Source organism: Pipistrellus hanaki, assembly GCF_964339955.1.
Source record: "Pipistrellus hanaki genome assembly, chromosome: 1".
In the NCBI taxonomy this organism is placed as follows: Eukaryota; Metazoa; Chordata; class Mammalia; order Chiroptera; family Vespertilionidae; genus Pipistrellus; species Pipistrellus hanaki.
The window spans coordinates 82863763-82890730 of record NC_140503.1 but is presented as its reverse complement, the minus strand read 5'-3'; the positions used below and the strand labels follow the sequence as shown (position 1 = coordinate 82890730).

The following is a 26968-nucleotide window of genomic DNA, read 5'->3' as shown; positions in this document are numbered from 1 at the left end:
ATCACACTGGGGGTGCAAAGGTACCTCCCAGGCCAACAGCCAGGGCCTCATGCTTCCTGCTCTCAGTGGCAGCCCTCTCAGGGCACTGACATCTTGTGTCTAGAGGAGCTGCAATTTTTGTCAGGGAGTGATGGTTAATTTGCATATTACTTTTTTATTAGATAGGATTGGTCATTTGTATGTCTTCTTGGGAGAGGTATCTGTTCAGGTTGTCTTCCCATTTTTTTTTAAAGGATATATTTTATTTTTTAAAATTTTTATTGTGGAAAATATTACATATGTTCTTTTTCCCCCTTGACCTCTTCTAGGCCCACTCCCCACCCCAGGCCTTCACCACCCTATTGGCTGTGTCCAAGGGTTATGCATATATATATATGCATACAAATTCTTTGGTTGATCTCTTCCCACCACCAACCCTCCCTGCCTTTCCTCTGAAGTTCATAAGTCTGTTCCATGCTTATATGTCTTTGGATCTATTAATTTTGTTAGTTAGATTCCACATATGAATGAAATAATATTATACTTATCTTTCTTTGACTGGCTTATTTCCTTTAGCATAATGTTCTCCAGGTCCATCCATGCTATTGCAAATGGTAAGCGGTCTTCCTTTTTTATAGCAGCATAGTATTCCATTGTGTAAATGTACCACAGCTTTTAAAAAGTATATATTGTATTGATTTTTTTACAGAGTAAGGGAAAGGGATAGAAACATCGATAAGAGAGAAACATCAATAAGCTACCTCCTACTGGGGATGTGTCCACAACCAAGGTACATGCCCTTGATTGGAATCGAACCTGAGACCTTTCAGTCTGCAGGCCAACACTCTATCCACCGAGGCAAACCAGTCAAGACTACCACAGCTTTTTTATCCACTCATCTGCGTTTCCAAATATTAGCTATTGTAAGTTGCACTGCTTTGAACGTAGGGGTGCATATATTCTTTCTGACTGGTATTTTTTATTTCTTAGGATATATTCCTAGAAGTGGAATCACTAGATCAAATGGAAGTTCCGTTTTTAATTTTTTGAGGAATCTCCATACTCATTTCCAGAGAGGTTAAACCAGGTTAAGCAATCCCACCAACAGTGTACTAGGGTTCCCTTGTAAAACACTTGTCTGCCCATTTTTTAATTGCATTATTTGTTTGGTGTTGAGTTTTATGAGATCTTTATATTTTGGTTATTAAACCTTTATCAGAATGGCTGTTTGCAAATATCATCTCCCATTCGGTTGGTTGTCATTTTGTTTTGTTGTCAGTATCTTTTGTTGTGCGGAAGCTTTTTAGTTTGATATAGCCAGATTCATCTATTTTAGTCTTTACTACCCTTGCCTTTGATGTCAAATTCACAAAATGCTCTCTGTGACCAAGATTTATAAGTTTCGTACCTATGTTTTAGTCTATGTAATTTGTTTCAGCTCTCAATTTGTTTGGTATTTAGGATCCATTTTGAATTTTGTACATGGGGGCCAACTGTAATCATTCTTTTGCGTGTAGCTTTCCAGTTTCCCCAGCACCATTTAACAAAGAGGCTTTCTTTTCTCCATTGTGTGTTTCTGGCTTCTTTGTCAAAAATGATCTGTCCATCTGGGCTCTCAGTTCTGTTCCATGGCTCTGTGTGTCTATATTTTTTGCCAATAGCATGTTCTTTTGATTAGGGTAGCTCTGCAGTATAATTTCAAGTCAGGTATTGTGATACCTCCAGCTACATTCTTTTTTTTCAAGATTGCTTTGGCTATTGAGGTATTTTGTGGTTCCATTATAATCTGATGATTTTTTGTTCTTTTTTAAAAAATTACATTGGGATTTTGATGGTGATTCCACTTAATCTGTATGTTGCTTTGAGTAATATGGCCATTTTAATTATGTTGTTTTTTCTAGTCCATGAACATGAAATATATTTCTATTTTGTTATATCCTTTTCAATCTTTTTTTAATGTTTTTAATTGATTTCAGAAAGAGAGGGAGAGGGAGAGAGTTAGAAACATCAATGAGAGAGAAGCATTGATCGGCTTCCTCCTGCATGATCCACACTGGGGATCAAAGCCACAACCGACATTTGTCCTGACCAGGAATCGAACTGTGACTTCCTGGTTCACAGGTTGATGCTCAACCACTAAGCCACACCAGCCACACCTTTTCAACCTCTTTTAATAATGCTTTGTAGATTTCAGTATATATGTCTTTTATATCCTTTAAGTTTATTATTCCTAGGGGTTTCATTCTTTTCTATTGCAATTACAAATGGAATTGTATTGTTTTTCCCCCCCTGAAGTTTTGTTGTTAGTATATAGTATATAGAAAAGCAGTGGAGTTTTGTACATTAATTTTTGTATCTTGCAACTTAACTGTATTTGTTTATTGTTTCTAATAGTTTTTTTTTTGGTGGAATCTTCAGGATTTTTATGTACAGAACCATGTCATCTGCAAATAGGGACACTTTTACTTCTTCCTTCCCAATTTGGATGACTTATTTCATTCTCATGCTGATTGTTCTGACTCGGGTTCCAGAACTATAAGAGTGACGAGAGCCGGTATCCTTGTCTTGTTTTAGAGGAAAAGCTTCCTTTCATCACGGAGTATGATAGTGATTGAGAATTTGTCTTCACTATGTTGAGATGCTTTCCTTCTATACCTATTTTATTGAGTATTTTAATCACAAATGAATGTTGTATCTTATCAAATGCTTTTCCTACATCTACCGATAAGATCAGATTATTTTTATCCTCTCCTTCGTTAATGTGGTATATTACATTGATCGATTTGCGTATGTTTAAGGATCCTTGAGCCCCTGGAATGAACCCCACTTGATTGTGATGCATTATTGTATTCAATTGACTAGTATTGTTTAGGATTTTTGCATCTGCATTCATCAGATATTGGCCTGTATTTTCTTTCCTGTTATCCTTGTCAGGTTTTGGTATCAGGGTTATGATGGCATCATAAAATGTATTAGAAATTATTGTCTCCTCTTCAATATTTTGGAAGAGTTTGAGAAGGATAAGTTTCAAATCTTTGAATGTTTGGTAGAATTCACTTTTGTCTTTGAAACCATGGTGCTCTGGACTTTTACTTTTGGAATGTTTTTCAGGGCTGTTTCCATTTCCCCACTGCTGATTAGTCTATTTAGATTTTCCAGTTCTTACTGATTCAGTCTAGGAAGGTTATATATTTCTAGAAACTTAGCCATCTCTTCTAGGTTATTGAATTTGGTGGCATATATTCTTTCATAGTATTCTAGTATGATCCTTTGTATAACTGTGATGTCTGTAGTAACTTCTCTAGAGCAGAATTTTAAAAATGACTGCTTCTAACCCCCAGCAATGAATGGAATCATTGAGCTATAATTATGGCTTTTCAGTTTTGGATATAACTTAGCTTTATTAATAATTATTGCTAGGTTTTAAGGAAGATCAAAACTTATTTACATTTAGTTGTTTAACCAACGTTCTCACTAACACAATTTTTGTTTTTTGTTAATCCTCACCCGAGGATATTTTTCCCATTGATTTTTAGAGAGAGTGGAAGGAAGGGGTAGAGACATCAATGTGAGGGGGACAAGACTGGTTGCCTCCTGTACACACCACGATAGAGCCAGGGATTGAGCCTGCAGCCGAGGTATGTGTGCACTTGACTAGAATTGAACTCATGACCCTTCAGTTTGTAGGCGACTGCTCTAACCACTTAGCCAAACCAGTTAAGGCTCTAACACAATTTTTATTAGAGATTATTCAAATTCTTTAGTTGTTTTTGTATTCAAATAGTAAAATATTTGTTTTACTATATGCACCGAAGTCAAATTGAAATTCCTTTATATTTATTTTAAATGCTTTCTTCCATTTTTTACTGAAATATTTGTTTATAAGTACTAGAGCTACCTGAAAGATGTTTACTCAATTTATTTTATACTAGAGGCCTAGTGCACGAAATTCGTGCACTGGGGGGAGGGGGCGGTCCTTCAGCCCGGCCTGTGCCCTCTCCCAGTCTGGGAGCTCTCGGGGGGTGTCCGACTGACAGCCAGCAATTGGACATCCTTAGCGCTGCCATGGAGGCGGGAGAGGCCCCCGCTGCACTCGCCAGCCGTGAGCCCAGCTTCTGGCTGAGCGGCACTCCATCTGTGGGGGAGCACACTGACCACCAGGGGCAGCTCCTGTGTTAAGTATGTGACCCCTGGTGATCAGTGCATGTCATAGCAACTGGTTGTTCTGCTCTTTGGTCAATTTGCATATTAGCCTTTTATTACATTGGATTATCATTTACTTTTTAGACCCCCTACATCCACTGACATAGGGTATTAATATTATATTAATTTTATCTACTTAAATACTCATGAGACTTTAGTTCTAATACATTTCCTGGTTTTCTTGCCTCCTGTGTAGTAGTAGTTGTCAATTACTTAAAAAAAAATTTTTTTTATTGATTTCAGAGAGAAAAAGCATAGAAACATCAATGATAAGAATCATTGATCAGCTGCCTCCTGCACGCCCCACACTAGGGATTGAGCCTGCAACCTGGGCATGTGCCCTGACAGGGAATCAAACTGTGACCTCCTAGTTTATAGGTCGATGCTCAACCACTAAGCCATGCCGGCTAGGCACATTACATTTCTTTTTAGCTATGTGACATTATATTCCTATTCAAGATAAATGTAATGTGACTACATATCAGAACTTACTAGTAGAAGCTCACATTATAATATACTGTATTTGATAAAATGGCTTATGTAACACTCTGAAATTACTTTTACTACATAATGAAGATACATTTTTCCCCAAAAAACTTATGCCATAAAACTGTAATGTAGTGTGTGTATGTATATGTGTGTAGGATTTATCTTATATTCTATATGCCAACAAATGTGATAATTTCAGAATATTGACATTCATCACATCACATTGTTAATTTGCCCTTTCTTGTTTTAGTTTGTTGATAATTCATTTCTAAGTGTGTTTTTGTTTTATAATTACATAAGCATTGTAAGCTTAAGGAATTATATACCTAAGTTTATATTTGTATATATTTAAGTAACATATTAATAAAATTCAGGAAGAATCAAATGTCATATGCCATTAAATCTAGCTAGTGGTCTAAATCGGGAATATAACATATCAAAAAGTTATAAAACCAATTTTAACAATAGCAAAAAGTAAAAATTTATTCATATTATTAAAGAATTTAATTTTGGTATGTAGTACTTACACTGTCAAAAGTCATTTCCTGATACAAACTGTGAGAACAGAAGGATAGCTTTTGTAACTAAAGATCCCTGGTTACAGAAGTAATAAAATTAGAATTTCAGAAAGCTTCTCCAATTCCCTCATTTTACAGAATAGGAAAGAGAAATGGAAGCTGAACAAGGTGTTTCTAGACTTTTAGTTGTCCTTTGCCATTGCCATTTTTGCATCAGAAACAAATATATTAAAAACAATGCCAGAAGCCATAAAGTTTAGCCAAGTATCTCATTTCCTTTTCTGGTCAAAATGCGAAAGTGGTACCCTGAAGATAGAAATTACAAAAATGCATGCCCAGCAAAGGCAGTAGCATCAGTTTAATTAGAAACTAAGTTTGAGAACAAAATTTTCTCAATTATCAAATTTCTATAGCTGCATCTTGTGATGATATTACTGTGGAAACAGGATACATAAGTTTCATAGGGTATACGATGTTCTTCTATAAAATTTTCTAGTTTTTAGCTGGTGAAAGTGACTTTGTGGGATATAAAATCTTTACCAAGTAAACAAGAAAAATCAGTTGCATACTTTGTCATTTTTGTTTTTGAGTTCACAAATGACACTTTTAAAAATATATTTTTATTGATTTCAGAGAGGAAGGGAGAGGGAGAGATAGAAACGTCAATGATGAGAGAGAATCATTGATTGGCTGCCTCCTGCATCCATCCTACTAGGGAAAGAACCTGCAACCCGGGCATGTGCCCTTGATTAGAATTAAATGAGGGACCCTTCAGTCCACAGGCCAATGCTCTATCCACTGACCCAAACCGGATAGGGCTATGTAATTATTAAAAAAAAAAAAAAAAAATACTTTGACTTATGTCTGGCCAGAGTGGCTCAGTGGTTGAGCAATGACCTATGAACCAGGAGGTTACGGTTCAATTCCCCATCAGGACAAATGCCCAGGTTGTGGGCTCGATCTGCAGTGGGGAGCATGCAAGAAGCAGCCAATCACTGACTCTCTCTCATCATTGATGATTCTATCTCTCTCTCCCTCCCTTCCTCTCTGAAATCAATAAAAATATATTAAAAAATAAAATACTTTGTCTTATGAGACCTTAAAACACTTGAGTCATAAAAAAATTAGTACTGCCGAAACAGGTTTGGCTCAATGGATAGCGCCTCGGCTTGGGGACTGAAGGGACCCGGGTTCGATTCCGGTCAAGGGCATGTACCTTGGTTGCGGGCATATCCCCGGTAGGGGGTGTGCAGGAGGCAGCTGATCGATGACTCTCTCTCAACGATGTTTCTAACTCTCTATCTCTCTCCCTTCCTCTCTGTACAAAATCAATAAAATATATTAAAAAAAAAATTAGTACTATAAAAACTAGTTATTTCTTTGTCTCTCCTAATGTCAGTCATTTGATCCTAGTTCAAAATATACTACTACACTACATCTATTCATGTCAATAATAAAGAGGCTTAATAATTACTCTAGCATTTTAAAACAATTCCACAACTTATTTAAAAGCCATTGTTCTATTATAGCTCCAGCCAGGTGGCTGGGTTGGAGCATTGTCTCCTACACCAAGAGAAAGAGCATTGTCTCAAAATGCAGAGACAAAGAAATAGGTCACAAATGGTAGAAATGGAGAAAAGCAAACTACAAGATATAGAGTTCAAAACCGCGGTTATAAGGTTTTTCAAGAATTTTTTAGAAAAGACTGATAAATTTAGCGAGACCCTCGTGCATATGAAAAAGGACCAATTAGAAATTAAGCATACACTGACTGAAATACAGAATAATATACAGAGATCCAACAGCAGACTAGAGGATCGTAAGAATCAAGTCAAAGATTTGAAATATGAAGCAGCAAAAAGCACCCAACAGGAAAAGAAAAAATAAAAAAGAATCCAAAAGTATGAAGATAGTGTAAGGAGCTTCTAGGACAACTTCAAGCATACCCACATCCAAATTATGTGATGCCAGAAGAAGAGAAAGAACAAGATATTGAAAACCTATTTGGAGAAATAAAGACAGAAAACTTCCCCCACCTGGTGAAAGAAATAGACTTATAAGTCTGGGAAGCACAGAGAACCAAAGGAATCCAAACAAAAGGAATCCAAAGAGGACCACACCAAGACACATCATAATTAAAATGCCAAGAACAAAGGACAAAGAGAATATTAAAAGCAGCAAGAGAAAAATAGTTATCTACAAGGTAGTACTCATATGATTGTCAGCTGATTTCTCAACAGAAACTATGCAGGCCAGAAGGGAGTGGCAAGAAATATTCAAAGTGATGAATAGCAAGAACCTACAACCAAGATTACTTTACCCAGCAAAGCTACCATTCAGAATTGAAGGTCAGATAAAGAACTTCACACATAAGTAAAAGCTAAAGGAGTTCATCACTGCCAAACTAGTATTATATGAAATGCTGAAAGGTATTCTTTAAGAAGAGGAAGAAGAAGAAAAAGGTAAAGATAAAAATTATGAACAACAAATACATATCTATCAACAAGTGAATCTAAAAATCAAGTGAATTAAAAATCTGATGAACAGAATAATCTGGTGAATATAATAGAATCAGGGGCATAGAAAGGGAGTGGACTGACAATTATCAAAGGTAAAGGGGTGTGGGGGGATGCAGGAAGAGATTGGACAAAAATTGTACACCTATGGATGAGGACAGTGGCGGGGAGGGGGAAAGAGTAAGGGCAGGGGGCAGGGTAGGAACCAAATGGAGGGAAGCTATGGGGGGGGGGGGAATGAGAAACAACTGCAATAATCTGAACAATAAAGATTTGTCTAAAAAAAAAAAAAAAAGCAAGTTATATACAAAACATTGTATTATAAATTGTAACCCTATTTATAATTTAAATTTAAATGGCAGTGGTAAGATTTTCTATTGCAAAATTATCTTATTTTTTCTAAGTTAAACAAAAATTCCTAGTACTAATGGTTATGACACTCTACCATATTTCCCATTAAAGGTATACTTCCAAGGATAGGTTTAAATGAAAGATACTGATTTTTCTGTCTAATGTGATGCACTGATAATTTTAAAGCATAAAGAAAATTAACAAACCCTTATAACAACTCTGAAGTTTATTTTATAGCACTTTTATTGAGAAATTATGTAACTACTGACCAGGACTGTTTACAAATGTAAAGCTTGGCCTTTGAAACAATTAAAAACTCAAGTACTAAAATTTTACATCATGATTTGTTTAACTTAAGTGTTACGATGGTAAAAACGGACAGAAGAAAATCTAAAGCAAAATATGATTTCCACAAAAATCACATATTCCTCCCTGATATCAAAGGGAAGGAGAAAAGAAGGAAGGAAGAAGAAAAGGAGGGGAGAAAAACGATGAGAAGAGAAAAGAAAAAGGGCAAGACAGGCAAGAAAAATACTTTTTCCCCATTTTTAAAAAGAGGAAACTCTGAGGTTTCAGCAAATAATATAATCAGCTGAGTCAGTTTATATTAAGGCATCTTCTTTACATATTATTGAATCCCATCATGCCTTTCATATTGCCAGCAGCACCCTGTTGAAATTGCCTCATCATTGACTGAAGACCTGCCATACCACCTAGAGAGAAAGTAAAATCAGATTATTATAAGAACTTGAATTAAGCAGAACCTGAAACACTTATTACTTTTGCCTAATAAGTACTTTAACTCCCAAAAAAATATACCAGTATTCCCATCTATAAAAGAGAATGAAGAATCTATCTCATCAAGTGGTGAGAAATAATGCCTGAAAGACCTTAGAACAGAGTGTCCATTACACAGTAAGAAGTCAGTAAATCTAAACAAAAAATTCAATTCCTGGGAAGTCCAAATGAGTTTTATTGTAAATTGTAATCAATTTGGGAGGGCAGGGAGTTATTTCATAGGACTTACAGAATTAATCTTTTATTGCCTGACCAGTGTGGCTCAGTGGTTGTGCATTGACCTATGAACCAGGTGGTCATGGTTCAATTCCTGGTCAGGGCACATATAAGTTGTGGGCTCCTACATGGCCAGTGGGCACGTAGAAGGCAGCCAATCAATGATTCTCTCTCATTATTGATGTTTCTATTCCTCTCTCCCTCACCCTTCATCTTTCTGAAATATATAAAAACATTTTTTTAAAAAGATGGTTAAGTAGTTTGCTCAAATATCACACAGATGGCAGCAGAGAGGTGAATAAAACTTCAGCTTACATAGGCACTATTACAACTACTCAACTTAGAGGACAGATGGCCATTTCCCTAAAATCAGATATCTGCTGAACAGATTTTCACAGTATCACCAACAGAAGGCTAATGAAAACAACCCTTAAACAACTGACAGTAACTCTGTATTTACCCATGTGATGGAGAACTCTTGGATCCATCATTTTGGCCATTTGTTGATTCAATTTTGCCATCTGTGACTGGCTTACATTCTTAGACATGTCTCCACCTGAAATTAAAGAAAGTTTTGAGTCAGTATGGAATGTAATACAATCAGGATATCACAAAGTTTAATAAATTGAGTAAATAAAAAAATCAATCATCTATAATCTTATCACTCTAACACAATCATTTCTCAATTACATATATACTTTTGAGAACGTATAAGTGAAATTATATATTAAGAAATATTTAAGGAACTTTCTTCAGGGCTAAGATTTTTCTTACTACTTTTAGTTATACCTGTGAGCCACTATAAGCAAAACTATCCAGTGGCGATTAATGTAAGCCATAACAATTTATTAGAGTGATATGGGAGAATGCTGAACAAAAAACTGTGTTTTTAGATATGGATTAATGAGGAAAGAGTCTGGATGCTGGTAAACGAATATGAAAGAAGGATTTTGAAAGAACCTGAAAAAAAAAATTTTTTTTTTAAATATATATATTTTATTGATTTTTCACAGAGAGGGATAGAGAGTTAGAAACATCGATGAGAGAGAATCATCGATCAGCTGCCTCTTGCACACCCCCCACTGGGGATGCGCCCGCAACCAAGGTACATGCCCCCGACCAGTATCGAACCCGGGACCTTTCAGTCCCCAGGCCGATGCTCTATCCACTGAGCCAAACCGGTCCCGGCGAACCTGAAAATTTTTATATTTCTAAGAAACTAATAAAAATAACAAGAAGCTTCAGAGAATAGTAAGACAACTAACCCAACTCCATTTATCAATGAATTGCACACACACAGTCAAAACTCCGCAGGAAAAGCAGAAGCCAATGAAAAAGAAGCACTCTGAGGCAGGATAAGAGATTTTCTTTTTGAGCAAGCATGTCAAACTTGCAGCCCACAACGAGTATTTTTGTGTCCCAGCCAATATAATGGTATGTGATAAATGTTTTAATAAAAATTTCATAACTTAATTTTTACAATATACACATATAATCGTGTTGCATTTATTTCCCTTATACGCCTTACTCACAGACACACCATTTCTCTCTACCAATACTAGCAGCAAATGTTTTAGCAGCCGATTTCCACATCATTAGTCTTGTACTGACTTATCTAATTTGCACAAAAGGAAATATTTTGCTTTTGGAGAATAAGAAAAATAGATTTATTTGTGTTACGCTTATTAATTTGTACAGTTATACAGTGTCTGGTAAGTTAATGTTCAAGAAAAAATATTAATTTTTATTAAAATGTTCTATTATTTTATGTTAATAATTACTCCCTTATTTCAGTCCTTTGTATTTAGCATTTCTCTATTGAAATGAACCTACATTTATTAAAATTGAAGCTTTTGGGTTTTTTTGCGACCCACATAAACTTAAACCTTTTTTTATTTGACCCGTGTTAGCCTTTGAATTTGACATGCTTGCTTTAGAGAATAGTTGCTGTGCTTAAGAGACAGAAAGCAAAAGAGATCAATGCAACAGCAATGAATAAATAAAACTGCTTCAGCAATTTACTTCATAGGAGCATTTAGGAAAATGAAAACCAAAGCTGCCCTTGATTCTCTAATCAAAACTGGATAATCTGAGTAAATTATATGAACTAAGGTCTATGAATAGATGTTTTTATAAAACAATGAAATCTGCGAAAAATAATTAAATCTATGCAAGATGTAAATTCTACGTTCATTTTGTTTTTTTGTCATAGAGTCTGTTCCTTAGGATTTAAAACTTATGGTATGACAAGGATGTGCCCCATATCCAATGCCCATTTCATCTTGGTTTTGCCATTACTGAGTAATCAATATTTAAATAAGAAGTGGTTGATGGATGTGCAGTAGTTCTATCAACAACAGTCAGGGTTTAGGAAAGATGTTAAACTGACACCTGTTTATTAATCACTATCTGAAATAGCATGTGATGTTAGGAATTATAACATCACATGTGGGCAGAGTGCCAGCCTATGAACTGAAGGGTCCCGGGTACGATTCTAGTCAAGGCCACATGCCTGGGGTTGTGGCTTGATCCCTAGTAGGGGGTGTGCAGGAGGCAGCCAATAAATGATTCTCTCTCATCACTGATGTTTTTATCGCTTTCTCCCTCTCCCTTCCTCTCTAAAATCAATTAAAAAAAAATTTTTTTTTTTTTAAAAAGAGAATCTAGGATATAGCAGCAAGGAAAATAAGAAAAGTGTCGAAGAAAAAGGTGGTAAGAACTTGTATAAATACTTATTTTTAAAGAAAGCTATTTAATGGTATGATTCATCTTTAGAGTGTGCTTAACTAATATTTTTTGAGCCTTAGCTGGTTTTGTTCAGTGGATAGAATAGGGCCTGCAGACTGAAGGGTCCCGGCTTTAATTCCGGTCAAGGACACATGCCCAGGTTGCAGGCTTGATCCCCAGTAGGGGGTGTACAGGAGGCAGCCAATCAATGATTCTTTCTCATCATTGATGTTTCTGTCTTTCTTTCCCTCTCCCTTCATCTCTGAAATCAATAAAAATATATTAAAAATATTTTTTTGAAAGAAACTCACTTTAATAGTGTTTAATATAGAAAAAAATTGAGAGGGCTGGGACAGTTAATTAACTCTTTGGAAAAACACACTTAGTTTTTTTAACCTTATACAATCCAGAGCAAAATACATTTCAAATTGGACAAAAAGTAAAACCTAACATTTAAATAAAACCAAAATGAGTATAAGAAAATATAGCTGACTACTGTTACACCAACATGGAGAAAACTTTTTTATTTTTATTTTTTTAAATTTTATTGATTTTCTTACAGAGAGGAAGGGAGAGGGGTAAAGAGCCAGAAACATCGATGAGAAAGAAACATCGACCAGCTGCCTCCTGCACACCACTCATCGGGGATGTGCCCGCAACCAATGTACATTGACCAGAATCGAACCTGGGACCCTTCAGTCTGCAGACTGATGCTCTATTCACTGAGCCAAACCGGTTTTGGCGAGAAAACTTTTATGAGCATAAAAGAAAACGATAAATAGCCTTGACTACATTAAAAATAAAAATTGTTCATTAAAAAATATAAATACTCTGAATTTTTTTCTTACACCAGATGGCACTATGCTTTCAAAAAATAAACCTCCTGATAAGTTTAGGGGGGAAAATATATAAATATATAAAATACACACACACACACACACACACACACACACACACACACACATAAATAGCCCTGGCCAATTGAAGGGTCCTGAGTTCAATTCTGGCCAAGGGCATGTACCTCGATTGCAGGCTCCTCCCTGGCCCAGGACCTGGTAGGGGCACATGTAGGAGGCAACCAATTGATGTGTTTTTCTCACATGGATATTTCTCTGTCTTTCCCTCTTTCTTCCACTCTCTCTAAAAATATCCTCGGATGAGGATTAATACACACACACACATACACACACACCCATTGCTGGTTTGCTCAGTGGTTAGAGTGGTGGCCTGCACTGAAGGATCGTGGGCTGGATTCCAGTCAAGGGCACATACCTCAATTGCATGCTTGATCTCTGGCATGGTCAGGGAACTGTTCAGGAGGCAACCAATCAATGTGATCGATTTTCCTCTCTTTCTTTCTCCCCCTTCCTTCCACTCTCTCTAAAAATCAATGGGAAAAAATCCTCAGGTGAGGATTAACAAAAAAATATATATGTATGCATATAAATATTTATTAAAGACAAGTAAAAAACTGGGAAGAATATTTGCAGATATAAGCCAAGATTTTAAACAGTTATTACAAAGCAATAACAACAAAAAAGAAATAATAGCTAACCTATGAGGTGATTCACAAAGGAAATTCAAACAAGTAAATGCAGATATGTTAAGCTTTATCAGTAATCTAAAAAACGTATATTGAAAAATATTTGACCACTAAATTGGAAATATGCAATTACTACAAAATTTATTCAGCATTTACTGTTTCTAATCAAACAGACAAAAACCCCTTGGCTCATGGATGATGGCACAGAAACTGATACAAGAACTGATACTGACAGAGAAGCAGATGAATCAGCCTAAATATCCAACAAAGAAGCACTGCATTAAATAAAGATACATGCTCAATTGGAATAGTATGCAGTGGTTAAAAGTTATATTTTGAAGAAAATTTGATAATATGGAAAACAGTCATAATGTATCAGAAAAAAACACAAGTTATATCAAATATTATTTGGAATACAACCCACGTAATTCTCTAGGGAGTAAAGGTAATAGTTATTTTAAATTTTAATCTTATATTTTCTACATTTTCTTTAATACATATTACATCTTCAAAAAATAAGTAAATTAAGTTTAAAAAATCTGAGTGTTTATTACCTTGAAATCAGAAATCACATTATGAACCTTGAAATACTTAAATATAACATGAAATTTAGCAATATATTTTCTAATTCTGGCAGTATTCCTAGCTTTAATTTTTACTTTCTTTCCTTTCAGTGTGTTAACTAAAATGATGAGTTTATTTTTCTTACCTTTGAAAAGTCCTTTGATACCTCCCATCTTTTTTACCATTTGTGCAAATTTAGTATATTGTGTCAAAAGTTCTTGAACATCTCTCGTTGACACACCTGATCCTCTTGCTACTCTCTGGATTCTTCCTGGTTGCTTACTAAAAACCTTGGCACCATCTGTACTGTCAAGTTCTGCAGGCAAGGAAGGGTCAATTACTTTCACTTACATACAATTAACTTTCATTATCAAAGCAGTTATATGCAGATATCTTACACACATAAAAACAATTATAATGATCAAACCACAACCAGATTTAACAAATGTTATCAGCTGCCCTGTTTACCTGATTATTAAAAGTTCAACATGGAATATATTACAAAGAAATTTATATTCATAAGCTATAAGAAACAAAAAACTAATATGTACTTACTCTACAGTTTAAGTAAAATAGAACATTCTGAAAACCTTTCAAACCCATGCCCATCCTTTCCATATCTCTTATCTAACTGCTCCTCAGAGCATGTATCAGAGATAAAAGGTATATTTCAGAAAAGAACAAAAGTGCTCACCTTAGCTCTAAATACCATTAACCTTTAAATAATAAATTTAGGCATATATGCAAGCAGAAGTAGGTAGATCTACCTATATTAACAGAATAATTATTATATTGGGTCGGCAGCTAAGTAATTGCGGATTTTTTAAAGAAAATCAAAGACAATTTTTTCATGGAACTAAATAACTTTATTCTTTAATGTATTGCCCATTTTGATCAATGACCTTTTGCCATCTTTCAGGCAGCATCATAATCCCACGTTCAAAAAACTTCTGGTTTTTATTAGCAAAAAACTGAATCAGGTACCATTTGACATCATCATCATTATTGAAATTTTTACCATTCAAGGAGTTTTGTAAAGATCGAAACAAAAAGTAATCAGATGGTGCAAGGTCAGGACTATATGGTGGATGTGGCAAAACATCCCAACCAAGCTCCATTAATTTTTGCCGAGTGACCAAAGATGTGTGTGGCCTTGCATTGTCATGATGGAATACAACACCTTTTCGATTTGTCAATTCGGGCCACTTTTCTTCAACTGCATTGTTTAATTTCATTAGTTGTTCAATGTAGACATCAGAATTGATAGTTTGGTTGGGTGGTAAGAGTTCAAAGTAGACAATTCCTTTGTAATCCCACCAAACTGATAACAAAACCTTCTTTTGATGAATATCAGCTTTTGATGTTGTTTGAGTTGGTTCACCTGGCCTGCTCCACGATCTTTTCCGCTTGATATTGTTGTAAACAACCCATTTTTCATCGCCAGTTATCAGTCGTTTTAAAAATGGATCATTTTCATTACGTTTCTTTAGCAAATCGCAGCTGCTAATGTGTTGCGTTAACTGTGATTCTTTCAGTTCGTGAGGAACCCATGTATCAAGTTTTTGAACATAGCTAAGTTGTTTTAAGTGATTTTCAATGCATGTATGTGATACATGAAGCTTCTCTGCAATCTCACGTGTTGTACTGTGACAGTCCGAATTGATTATTGCTTTGATTAGGGCGTCATCAACTTCAACTGGACGACCAGAGCGTCTTTCATCTTTGAGTGAAAAATTACCAGAACGAAATTTGGCAAACCAATTTTGACACTGCCGTTCTTTTAAGGCTTCGTCACCAGAAACAGCACATAACTTTTTATGAGCTTTTGATGCGTTTTTCCCTTGCGGAAATAAAAAAGCAAAATATGACGAAAATGTTCCTTTTGATTTTCCATTTTTCAACGAACGCCAAACAAAAACTACAAAACAGATCAAAAAACTTTTTTTACTGATTAACAGCTGAATAGCCAACTATCAAATACAAAATGTGTTTTACATTTGTACTACGTCTGCAAACCTAAAAATTCAACTGAAGCCATATATGTGTGAAACCCGCAATTACTTAGTTGCCGACCCAATATTTCCTATTATCAAGTAATTACTACTGGTATTCTAATCCTTTCTGTAACATAGTTAATTTGTTTCAGTGTTTTGATAACTCTTAGAATATGAGGCATATTTCTTCTGGTACTAGTTGCATATAATCTCAGAAATGAAATGGCCTTTAGTCAAAATCTATTAAGTCTGCATCCTCTCTACAACATCCCCCATAAGTGGTCATCTAGCCTCGGCCTTGATATCCCCAGGAGAGATAACCCACTATCTAACATAACATAATAACATTCTATTATTTCTATAATTATAAAAAATCTTTTTACATATTAAAATGAAATATGTTTTCCTGGTACTTCTTCCCATTTGCATAAATGTCTCATCAGCAGGCAAAGAATAAGTCTTTCAAATATTTGGGAGCCACACACATGTGACCTATGAATTTCTCTAGGTGAAAAATATCCAACTCTTTAGAACCTCATTTATCATACTGCTTTTCTAAATACAACTTCTAATTTGTCTATGCCCTCTAAGCATTCTGTCCAGAAGTAAACTGAAATCCAGATGAAGTCTGATTACCAATACAATACAATATTAAATTGTCTCATAATAAGCTTACAGTCCATTAAAACTTCTAAATCCATTTCATAAATGCAGATTTATTATTAAATATTTAGGAAATGTGTATTATATTTCTTTCAAAAGCTCAAACAGAGTTGAGAGAAGATAAGCTAATAATAGCACATCTAGCAATATGATAGAATTAAGCAAATAGCAGGAGACATAAAGAAGAAAGGAAGTCAGGAGGAGCTCCAGGTGGTGGTTTCTCTTTAAGTGAGTAGTCCTGAAGGACAAGGTATGAGGTAAGTACAGAAGAGAAAGGAGAAGGGGGCATTCTAGGAAGTAGAACATAGATTCCTACAGTAATAACTATGTTTAGAAGAAATCAAGCATAAGTAAGAGCTGAGAGATTTAAGAAGTTGTACAAGTAAGGTAAGGGCAAGTTATAACAGAACTTGTATGCTAAGCTTAACAGTTTAGAATTCATCATGAAGACAATAAAGAACAATTGAAAGATTTGAGCCCAGAAGAAAAACCATTCTGTGGCAGTGAGAAAGAAAGATTGAAAAGAGGATGAGAAAATAAAAGGGGAAATGTTAGGGAGGCTAGCATAGCTATGCAGTAGATATAGAGGCAAAGAAAACAGGGAATATGTGAGAAATATTTAGAAAGTAGAACTCACTAAAATCTAAGGTGATGTTAAGGTTTCTATGTTCCACTTCAAGTGGTAAAACATTGATACAAGTAGCTGTGGTAAGTTAAATACCTGTGTATATTGTAATACCCAGAGCAATCACTAAGAAAACTACTCAGAGATATACTCAAAAACACCATAGGTAATTTAAATATGTTCAAATAACCCATAGGCACACAGAAAAGAGAAAGCAGAAGAACAAAATCAGAGGGAATAAACAGAATTATAAATAAATACTAATATATAAACACTCTATCAGTTAAAAGAGATCATCAGACTGTATTAAAAGATAAACCACCCAATTACATGCTGTTGACATGAAACTCACTTTAAATATGACACTCTGGAGGGACCTAGAGTACTATGCTAAGTGAAATAAGCCAGTCAGAGAAAGACAAGTATCACATGATCTCACTCATATGTGGGATATAAAGAACAAAATAAACTGATGAACTAAACAGATCTAGAGACATAGAAACATGGAAAAGACTGATGAATTTCAGAGGGAAGGCAGGGATGAATGGATGGTAATAAGAGATTAACCAAAGAACTTATCTACACTAATAAAAGAAAAAGAGGCAAATTGACTGTACCTTCACAATGCCCACCAGCCAATCAGGAGTGAGTATGCAAATTAACTCAACAAAGATGGCAGATTAACTTGCATACACAGGTGCTGAGCGGCTGGGGGCAGGACACTTGCATTGCCACCAAGGTGATGATGCAGGTGTTCCACATAGCCCCAGCCACTCTGGGCCTCTGGGCAGTGTGGGAAGACAGAAAGATGGCTCCGGGCTGGAGCAAAGGCAGTGCCAGCAGCCGGGGAAGGAAGGCCCATTCTTGCACGAATCTTCGTGCACCTGGCCTCTAGTATGTGTATATAGACATAAAAAGGACACAGACAAGTATGGTGAAGGCCCAGGGTGGGGGGTGGGAGTGGGCTAGAAAGGGTCAATGGGGGGAAAAAAGAGGACATCTGTAATACTTTCAACAATAATGATAAATTTTTAAAAGTTTGATATAGGTAATTTAAAAGTAAAAAGATGGACTCAGCCAGCATGGCTCAGTGGTTGAAGGTCGATCTATAAACCAGGAGGTCATGGTTTGATTTCCCATCAGGGCACAGACCTGGGTTGCAGGCTCGATTCCCAGTAGAGGGCATGCAGGAGGCAGCTGATCAATGAGTGTCTCTCATCATTGATGTTCCTATCTCTTTCTCTCCCTTCTCTGAAATCAATAAAATATATATATATATTTAAAAGTAAAAGGATGAAAAAAGATACACAATGCAAAAAACTAATTTAAAAAAAGGTGAAGCCCGGCTGGTGAGGTTCAGTTGGTTGAGCCTAGTCCCATGCACCCAGAGGTAACTGGTTCGATTCCTGAACAAGCCAAAAGACCAGGTTGCGGCCCAATCCCCAGTAAGGGGCAGCCAATTGATGATTCTCTCTCATCAATGTTTCTATCTCCCTCTCCAGTTCTTTCTCTGAAATCAATGAAAACATATTAAAAAAAAGTTGAAGTGGCTGCATTAATATCAAAGTAGATCCAGAACAAAGGAGGACATTACATACTTAATGATAAAAGAGTCATTTACCAGGGAGACATAAAAATTCTAAATGTGTATATACTCAACAAAAAAGCATATATAAAATATATAAAGCAAAACTGACATATCTTCACAATCAATACAACCATTAAACCAAAAATCAGCGAGGATATAAATCTAAATTGACCTGTTTCTAGCTTGGGTGACTGAGTAGATAGATAGAAATGTCATTTACCAGGAGAGAAGCACTAATTTTGGATCTGATTTGCCTCAGAAAACTTTCAAACATGTAAAAAAAAAAATGTCCATCATTTAGTGAGCACCTACAGAGAAGGTGATACAGAGTGTAGACTCTTGAGCCAGAATGACTGGGTTTGAAGCCCATATTCTCTACTCTACCTAGTGATTTTGAGAATATTACTTCCTGCATCTCAGTTTCCTAATCTGTAAAAGATAGATAACAATGGATTTTGAATCCAGAATTGCCCCTTAAGATTTGTTGTGAAAATTAAGTGGGTTAATATATGTTAAGTCCTCAGGACAGTGCTTAAGGACAATGCCTAAGACAGAGTAAAGTACTCTAGATATGGCTGCATCTATTAATTCTTTTTTTTTTTTTTTAAAGGAGGATGTGTTTTATTTATTTATTTATTTATTTTAATATATTTTATTGATTTTGTATAGAGAGGAAGGGAGAGAGATAGAGAGCTAGAAACATTGATGAGAGAGAGTCATCGACCAGCTGCCTCTTGCACACCCCCCACTGGGGATATGCCCGCAACCAAGGTACATGCCCTTGACCGGAATCGAACCCGGGACCCTTTGGTCCCCAAGCCGACGCTCTATCCATTGAGCCAAACCGGTCTCGGCTTACTAATTCTTTATATAAAACTTTTTGCAATATTGAAGATAAGAAAGACACAATCTTATTTAAATTACTATGAAAGCCTAAAGCTTAGGAAAGAGATAGAGACAAAAAAAAAATTGCATGTATTTTTTGTGAATGAGGCCAGAGGTCAAGTGGTAAAGAGCCTTAAAAAAGAGTATTATGATATATAAGCTGGATTGAATCAGAAAGGGTGCTTAAAAACTAATAAAAAGATAAAGGGGTTTAGGGACTAGAAATGCTAATGGAATGAGAACCAGATAAAACACCTGAAGTATAGAAGGCAGTGATAATAAAGGATTAGAGAGAGCAATGTACTTCATCGAAGAAGAATGAAAAATGAACAATCAGTTTCAGGGCGAAATAACTTTGCAAACATTGCTTAAACCAGCGTTTTTCAACCGCTGTTCCGCGGCGAGATGTTGCCTGGTGTGCCGTAGGTGCAGACAAGACAAGAATTTTATAATTTTTCACTATTTTGTTTACTTAATATTTCATAATAAAGTAATTATAAAATACTTTCTTTGTGTTTGATTCCTATTCAAGAGAATTACTTTATATATAGTCAATATAGGCACAGAGTTAAATTTTTTAACATTTTCTAATGGTGGTGTGCCTTGTGATTTTTTTCATGAAACAAGTGTGCCTTTGCCCAAAAAAGGTTGAAAAACACTGGCTTAAACCATCCCTCTCTCATAAATGCCATTTCACATTAGCATACTAGAGATCTGAAGAGTTTGTTTTTAACCTGGCCTTCCACCCAATTTACTTGACTAAAGAACTCCCCCTTTAAGTTCTTTCTACCAACATCATGAAGAACTAGTGTTGTTTCCATGGAACTAGACCATTTTCTCAATGAAGTCTATCTACTAATCATTAACCTCTGAGTAAGAGCTTTCAAACAAATAAAAATCTACCTAACAAAAGCCTTGTAGTCTCCATTTTTCTCCATCTTGTCCACAAGACCACAGTGAAAACTTGCTGATATGCAGAACAAGTAATCTATCAACTTACCTTGATCATTCATACTATCCATTATCGTCATTAATTTCTTTAGCCTTGCCATTGACTCCTGTTCATTTCCTTTGCTCATAAAATCTGTTCCAAAACCAGGGATCATTCCCTAAAAGACATATTTAAACACAAAATCAATAATAGCTTGAGATGTATTATTCCGAATACTGGCATTTAATTATTGGCTTTAACATTGACGCTGTTTTTAAAGTAGATACTTTACCCAAATATTAAAAATAATTAAAACAAATACATCTATTCTTAGAAATTTTAATGAAAAAACAAGTTATAAAAACTTTTGAGGATAACTAACCAAGATTTGACTGAAGGGGCCCATTTTCATAATATTTTGAAATTGTTCATACATGTCTCGCAACGTAAACTGACCTGAAATACAATGTGAGTCAGATATATTAGAGGATGTACATTTCATTTCATAAAACTAGTATTTTCTTTCATTATGGGTTCATCTTGAAGCACACTTATAAAATATCCAATCAATAAATACTCATTGAGCAGTTATTATGTGCAAGATCATAGGATGAATTCAATAGAGAATATACAGATACACAGATCTTATCCTAGAGAAGCTTACCTTCTATCAGAGAAAATGGAATAAAAAAATACACAAGACACTTGAAAACAAAGCAGATAAACTATACCCACTAGGATGACTAAAATTAAATTGCTCAGACGTCTGAAATTTAAAATGATTTGTATATAAATCATCTAAGAAATAAACATTTCAGGAATTAGCTTATTAATATACATCATTTCAAACAAATAAATACTAGTTTTATTAAAAAGTAGAAGATATTCTGAGATAAAATGCTTTTGGCTCCTTATATACCATGTTTCAACTTCTCTATAAGTGCTTCATTGTCATCCAACTTCAACTCGTTGACTTTATCTATCAGTCCTTCAATGTCACCCATACCTATAATATGCAAAAAAGTAAAATTAACAACTAATAGCATACCTTACTTTACATTACACAAAATACATGCACATACATAATAACCCCGTGAGATAGGCAGATCTGTTATTTCTATTTCACTTTAGGTGAGAAAACTGAAGCTAGAAAGGTTAAATGACAAAGCAGGGATGCCAACTCAGGGTTTAATTTCAAATTCCATGTTCTCTATAACAGCTGGAGATATTATGAAAGTTTTATTGCCATTTTCACTGCTATTAGTACAACCACTATATTTTTGTATTGTGCTCTACAACTTTTCAAAAATAACTTGCCTTCTAATAGCTCATGTTAACCTTCTAACCACAAGAAGTAAATAACCACCATCCCTATTTTACAGGTGAGGAAGATAAATCATAGAAGGACATGATTCTCCTGAACTAGTTAGTGAGTAGAAGGAATTAAAACCCTAATCTGTCCTAAAGATCCATGCTATTTCTTGGAGATTTTTGTGTATTCTACCATCATACATACCAAGAAGTTTGCTGATGAAAGGCTGTGTTTTAAAAGGTTCAAAGTCATCTATATGTTCCCCTGTACCAATGAAAATAATTGGACTTTTTGTGGCAGCAACTCTACAAAATGAAAACATGAAATGAAAACAAATTTCTTGCATATTTCAAAGCTAATTAGACAGAGGTACATAGCTCAAATTTCTTTTAACTAATTAAAACAAAACTATGTATCAGAGGGACTCCAAAATTTTGTTTCTATTTAAACTTCTATCATAGACCATATTAGGTCCACTACTGGAATATATTTTAAATGAACAATAAGAAATCTGTAAGTACGCATATGCGTGCGCACACACACACACCATATAAGGCTAAGACATAGGACAAGAGCATCAATGATACTTACGCACTGAGTGCACCTCCTCCTTTTGCATGGCCATCAAGTTTTGTCACTATTACTGAGGCTACATCTACTTTATCTTTAAAAGCCTTAGCCTGGGCTTCACAGGCCTGCCCAATGGAGGCATCCATCACATAAACAATGTTATCAGGTTGCTAGAAAATTTAAATAGAAAAAATACATATTTTTCCTGATCTTCAGCAACATCATTAGAAGCTACATAAAATATTTATTATAAATAATTATTCATCCAATCAATAAATATTTTGAGGGAGTGCCATGTATTAGGCACTATTTAGGTCCTAAGACAATGAGATAAATAAGAAAATCCTTGTCCTAGTGCGACTTACATTATACTATAATGATTATAGTTTAGAGGAGACTGATAAAACTGATATTCTCTATCCCAGTTTAGTTGTTACTAAACTGGGATAGAGAATATCAGTTTTAAGGTGAGGGAGACTTCTTTAGGTAGGGTAGTCAGGGAAGGCCTCTCTGGAGGTAAACATTTGGGCCAAGGCCTGGATAAACAAAAAAAAGTTATACAAAGGTCTGGAAGAATAACACTGTAGGCAAAGAGAAGAGCAAAAGTAAATCAGAGAAAAATAAAAAGTAGAAGAATGCACATGAAAACCAAATTGAATAAAATACAAGTGAGACTATTTCTCTTCGCTGTGCTTAACTAGGTCAAATACTGGCATAGTTAAAAAGAAACTTATTATAATGAGCCAAAGAATTATAGCCTCCACCCAGTGCAAAACATGGGTTTATAATATGTTATAATATTACCTATAAACTGCTTCTTCTTCCCAAATTATTTCCATCAAAATTCTAAAGAGAAACTAAGTGATGATTAACATTTTTAAGTGCCTCACTTTGAAAATCCTAAAGTAAATGTTTCTAATTTGACTTAAGTATTTACAGAGAGGAAATGCAATAGTTATTAAAGGTTAATTCCTGATTTTTTTTCTCTCATACATACTAGTAAGATGAATGAGATAGGAAATTATTTTTCTGATATTTGCTCATGAAAATTTCATTCTTAATATAGAGAAGATAAAGTCATTTTCATACAGATAGAGGTACCCAAGACAAAAATAAAGTACTTGGAGCCTATCTTATAGGCAAAAAATAATTTATACAGGTCATAAATTCAACCAGGGTTTATAATTAACTTAACCAAAGACTTCATAATGTTAAAATAAAGCTACTTACTATAGCATTAGCAACTTGAAGCATTTCTTCAAACAAAGAGTCTTCTTGTTTATGACGGCCACTTGTATCAACAATAATAATTTCAAAATTTTCATTTTTGAATTTCTCCACTCCTTCAGAGGCAATGATAACAGGATCCATTTCTGTATAGCTATTTAATATGGACAAATGGTTTAACAACCAACACCAAAACTTCCTTTAATCTATTATGGAAAAGTCATAATGATCTCAATTTCAATTTAGAAGAATAAAACCTATTAAGTATTACATATAACAATTTACTTCTAGGTCAGCATAAAGCGGTATCCAGTTTTCCAATTACAAAATCCTGTCTGATTCTGCTGTATGTCTCTCTTGAATAAGTTGTTTTCTTCAATTTTTAAAAATACAGTAGTTGAATTTCTGTTACCTAGTGTTTCACACGCTTTTCCATTTAATACCCTTTTGTAAGCATTATAAAAACCATTAAATGTTCCTGTAAAGTATGACTTTTAGGCTATAAGCATTCCATCAGATAGCTTTGTCATCGTTTATTAAATAAATGTCCTACTGTTGGTCATTTAAGGTTTTTCTCATTTCTTGGTATTAAACAGATAGCCAATATGAGAAACATATTAATGTTGCTTCTTTGAAATTGTTGATACACCCCTACATGTTGACCTTAAATAAACTGGTCTGACTGTTTAGACTTTTGGTTTTTAAAACAAAAATGTCTTCCACAACGTTTAATTTCCTTCCTGTTGCACTACTTTTTTACAATCCTCAAAAATGTTTTACTTTGAAAATAAAAAAATGAGATCAAATTTTAATTTGTATTCTGATTAGTGGAACTTTTTATACAGATTAATACTGTCAAATGAAAAGACATAATCTAAAAAAAATGTTTTTCCCTAAAATAACAACACAAATTAGGTAGAAAATATACTTAATAAGAATATGTGTGACAGGAGAATCCAAGATGGCTGCTCGGGTAGACACCTAACCGCAGCAGCACACAACAATTTCAATGGAATACAACTAAAATGTAGAGTGGACATCGCCCAGAGCTACAAGAATATGTGTGAGATTTAAATGAAGCAGATTACTAAATGGAATTATACAAATATAGTAAATATGTCAGTTCTCCCCTAAATTAACTGATTTCAATGGAATATATTTTAAATGATCAATAATCTTGGGTGATTTTTCTTTTTGAAATTTAATAAAAATTTCTAAAATTTATCCAGGGAAATTAGCTGGTTAGAATAGACAAGAAAATGTTGATAAAGAAAATACAGATTAGTTACTACCAGGTATTTTCAATATAAAATACAATTAAAATTCATAAATGTGTACTATTGTGATACCATAATCAAGAAAAAAAGGAAAAAAAAAGAAAATTCATAAGTGTGTAAAAAAAAATATGATCAGATATGTTCATAAGGAAAGTGCTTAAGAATATACATGCAGCCGAAACAGGTTTGGCTCAGTGGATAGAGCGTGGGCCTGCAGACTGAAAGGTCCCAGGTTCGATTCCAGTTAAGGACATGTACCTTGGTTGCAGGCATATCCCCAGTAGGGGGTGCACAAGAGGCAGCTGATCGATGATTCTCTCATCGATGTTTCTAACTATCTCTCTCTCTTCCTCTCTGTAAAATATCAATAAAATATATTAAAAAAAAAAAGAATATACACGCATACAAAAGAATACAATGATGTCATTAAAAAAATTACCTTAAACAGTATATTGTCTGTAACAGAATTATTAAGATCACATTTTCTTAGAATTTGTTTTAATGAAGTATAACATACATAAAAAGGTCAATTAATCAACTCAATAAATTTTCGCAAAGCAAACGCACGAAGATCAAGAAACAACATAACTAGCACCTCCCAGTAATAATCACTATCTTGTCATAAGATCCCTTTTTAAAAAATATATATTTTATTGATTTTTTTTACAGAGAGGAAGGGAGAGAGATAGTTAGAAACATGATGAGAGAGAGTCATCGATCAGCTGCCTCCTGCACACCCCCCACTGGGGATATGCCCGCAACCAAGGTACATGCCCTTGACCAGAATTGAACCCGGGACCATTCAGTCCGCAGGCTGACGCTCTATCCACTGAGCCAAACCAGTTTTGGCAAGATCCCATTTTTAATCAATTCTATAGTGGCATATTCACATACAATAAAATGCACTACTTTAAATGTTCATTTTGAAGAGTTTGACAAATTTACATAACTCATATGACCCCTATCACAGCAATGGAAGTACAACGCACTGTAAGAGTCCATTTTAATTGAAAATTATCTATCCATCCATCCATCCATCTACCTACTTATCTATCTATATTTGTGTGTTAATTTGATATATAAAGATATTGAAATCAAGCAGAGAGACACGCTAAAAACTGTTAACTCGGAAGTGAAACTTAGTACTTTCACTTATTTAATTTAAAACTTTTAATTAAAATAGTGTTGTTGTTGTTTTTTAGAAAAAAGATCGAACAAATAACATAACAGTTCTGTATCTACCACCTCCCCCATCAAATATATAAATTTAACATTGCAGATATAGTCAAGTTCTTCCCCACTCCCATTCCCTTCAGCCCTCCAAGAAGAACAATGCTCACTAATATGTTTTTTAAGGTAACATGAATAAAGGAGAAGTTATTTAATAAATGATACTGAGGATACTGGTTAAAAATTAATACTCTAGCCTTGGTCAAAAGTTTAAGTGCCGTATTTTTCGGACCATAAGACGCACCGGACCATAAGACGCACCAGATTTTAGAGAAGAGAAATGAAGAAAAAAAGATTCTGAAGCAAATAGTGTCCTAAAATATTTTACGTGCGTTAAAACCCAACATCACAGTCATAAACACATGTAATCAACCCTGTAAAGTAAACAGCAGCATTTAGAACCATTTTAGAGCCGGGCAAGCACACAGAGACCACACAGAGCCGGGCAAGTAAAAAAACTTTTTTTTTACAGTATATGTATATGCTATATTTGGACCATAAGACGCAGGGACTTTTTCCCCCCACTTCTGGGGGGAAAAAAGTGCGTCTTATGGTCCGAAAAATACGGTAATTATCAGAGCTATTATATCATTTGAAAATTTTGAACCCTACAGATATAACATTTTATTATCACTTAACCTTTTTAAAAAACACATATATTTTTATTGATTTCAGAGAGGAAGGCAGAAGGAGAGAGAGAAACATCAATGATGAGAGAGAATCATTGATTGGCTGCCTTCTGTACGCCCCCAACTGGGGATC

At 34.8% G+C, this 26968-nt stretch overlaps 1 protein-coding gene across 1 annotated transcript in view; it reads right to left on the bottom strand.

The window, feature by feature from the left end:
• Positions 1-5799: 5799 nt before the first annotated feature.
• The window catches only part of SRP54 (signal recognition particle 54), a 52729-nt gene continuing 31560 nt past the window's right edge, over positions 5800-26968 (bottom strand). Inside the window, exons 8-16 of the mRNA XM_084874745.1 lie at positions 23703-23853; positions 22494-22642; positions 22107-22207; positions 21510-21596; positions 20973-21046; positions 20660-20768; positions 14050-14220; positions 9531-9626; positions 5800-8769 (exon numbers count right to left, since the gene is read on the bottom strand). Of these exons, the coding sequence (XP_084730871.1) occupies positions 8678-8769; positions 9531-9626; positions 14050-14220; positions 20660-20768; positions 20973-21046; positions 21510-21596; positions 22107-22207; positions 22494-22642; positions 23703-23853 (1030 nt within the window). The 3' untranslated portion in view covers positions 5800-8677. The remainder of the gene's footprint in view (positions 8770-9530; positions 9627-14049; positions 14221-20659; positions 20769-20972; positions 21047-21509; positions 21597-22106; positions 22208-22493; positions 22643-23702; positions 23854-26968) is intronic.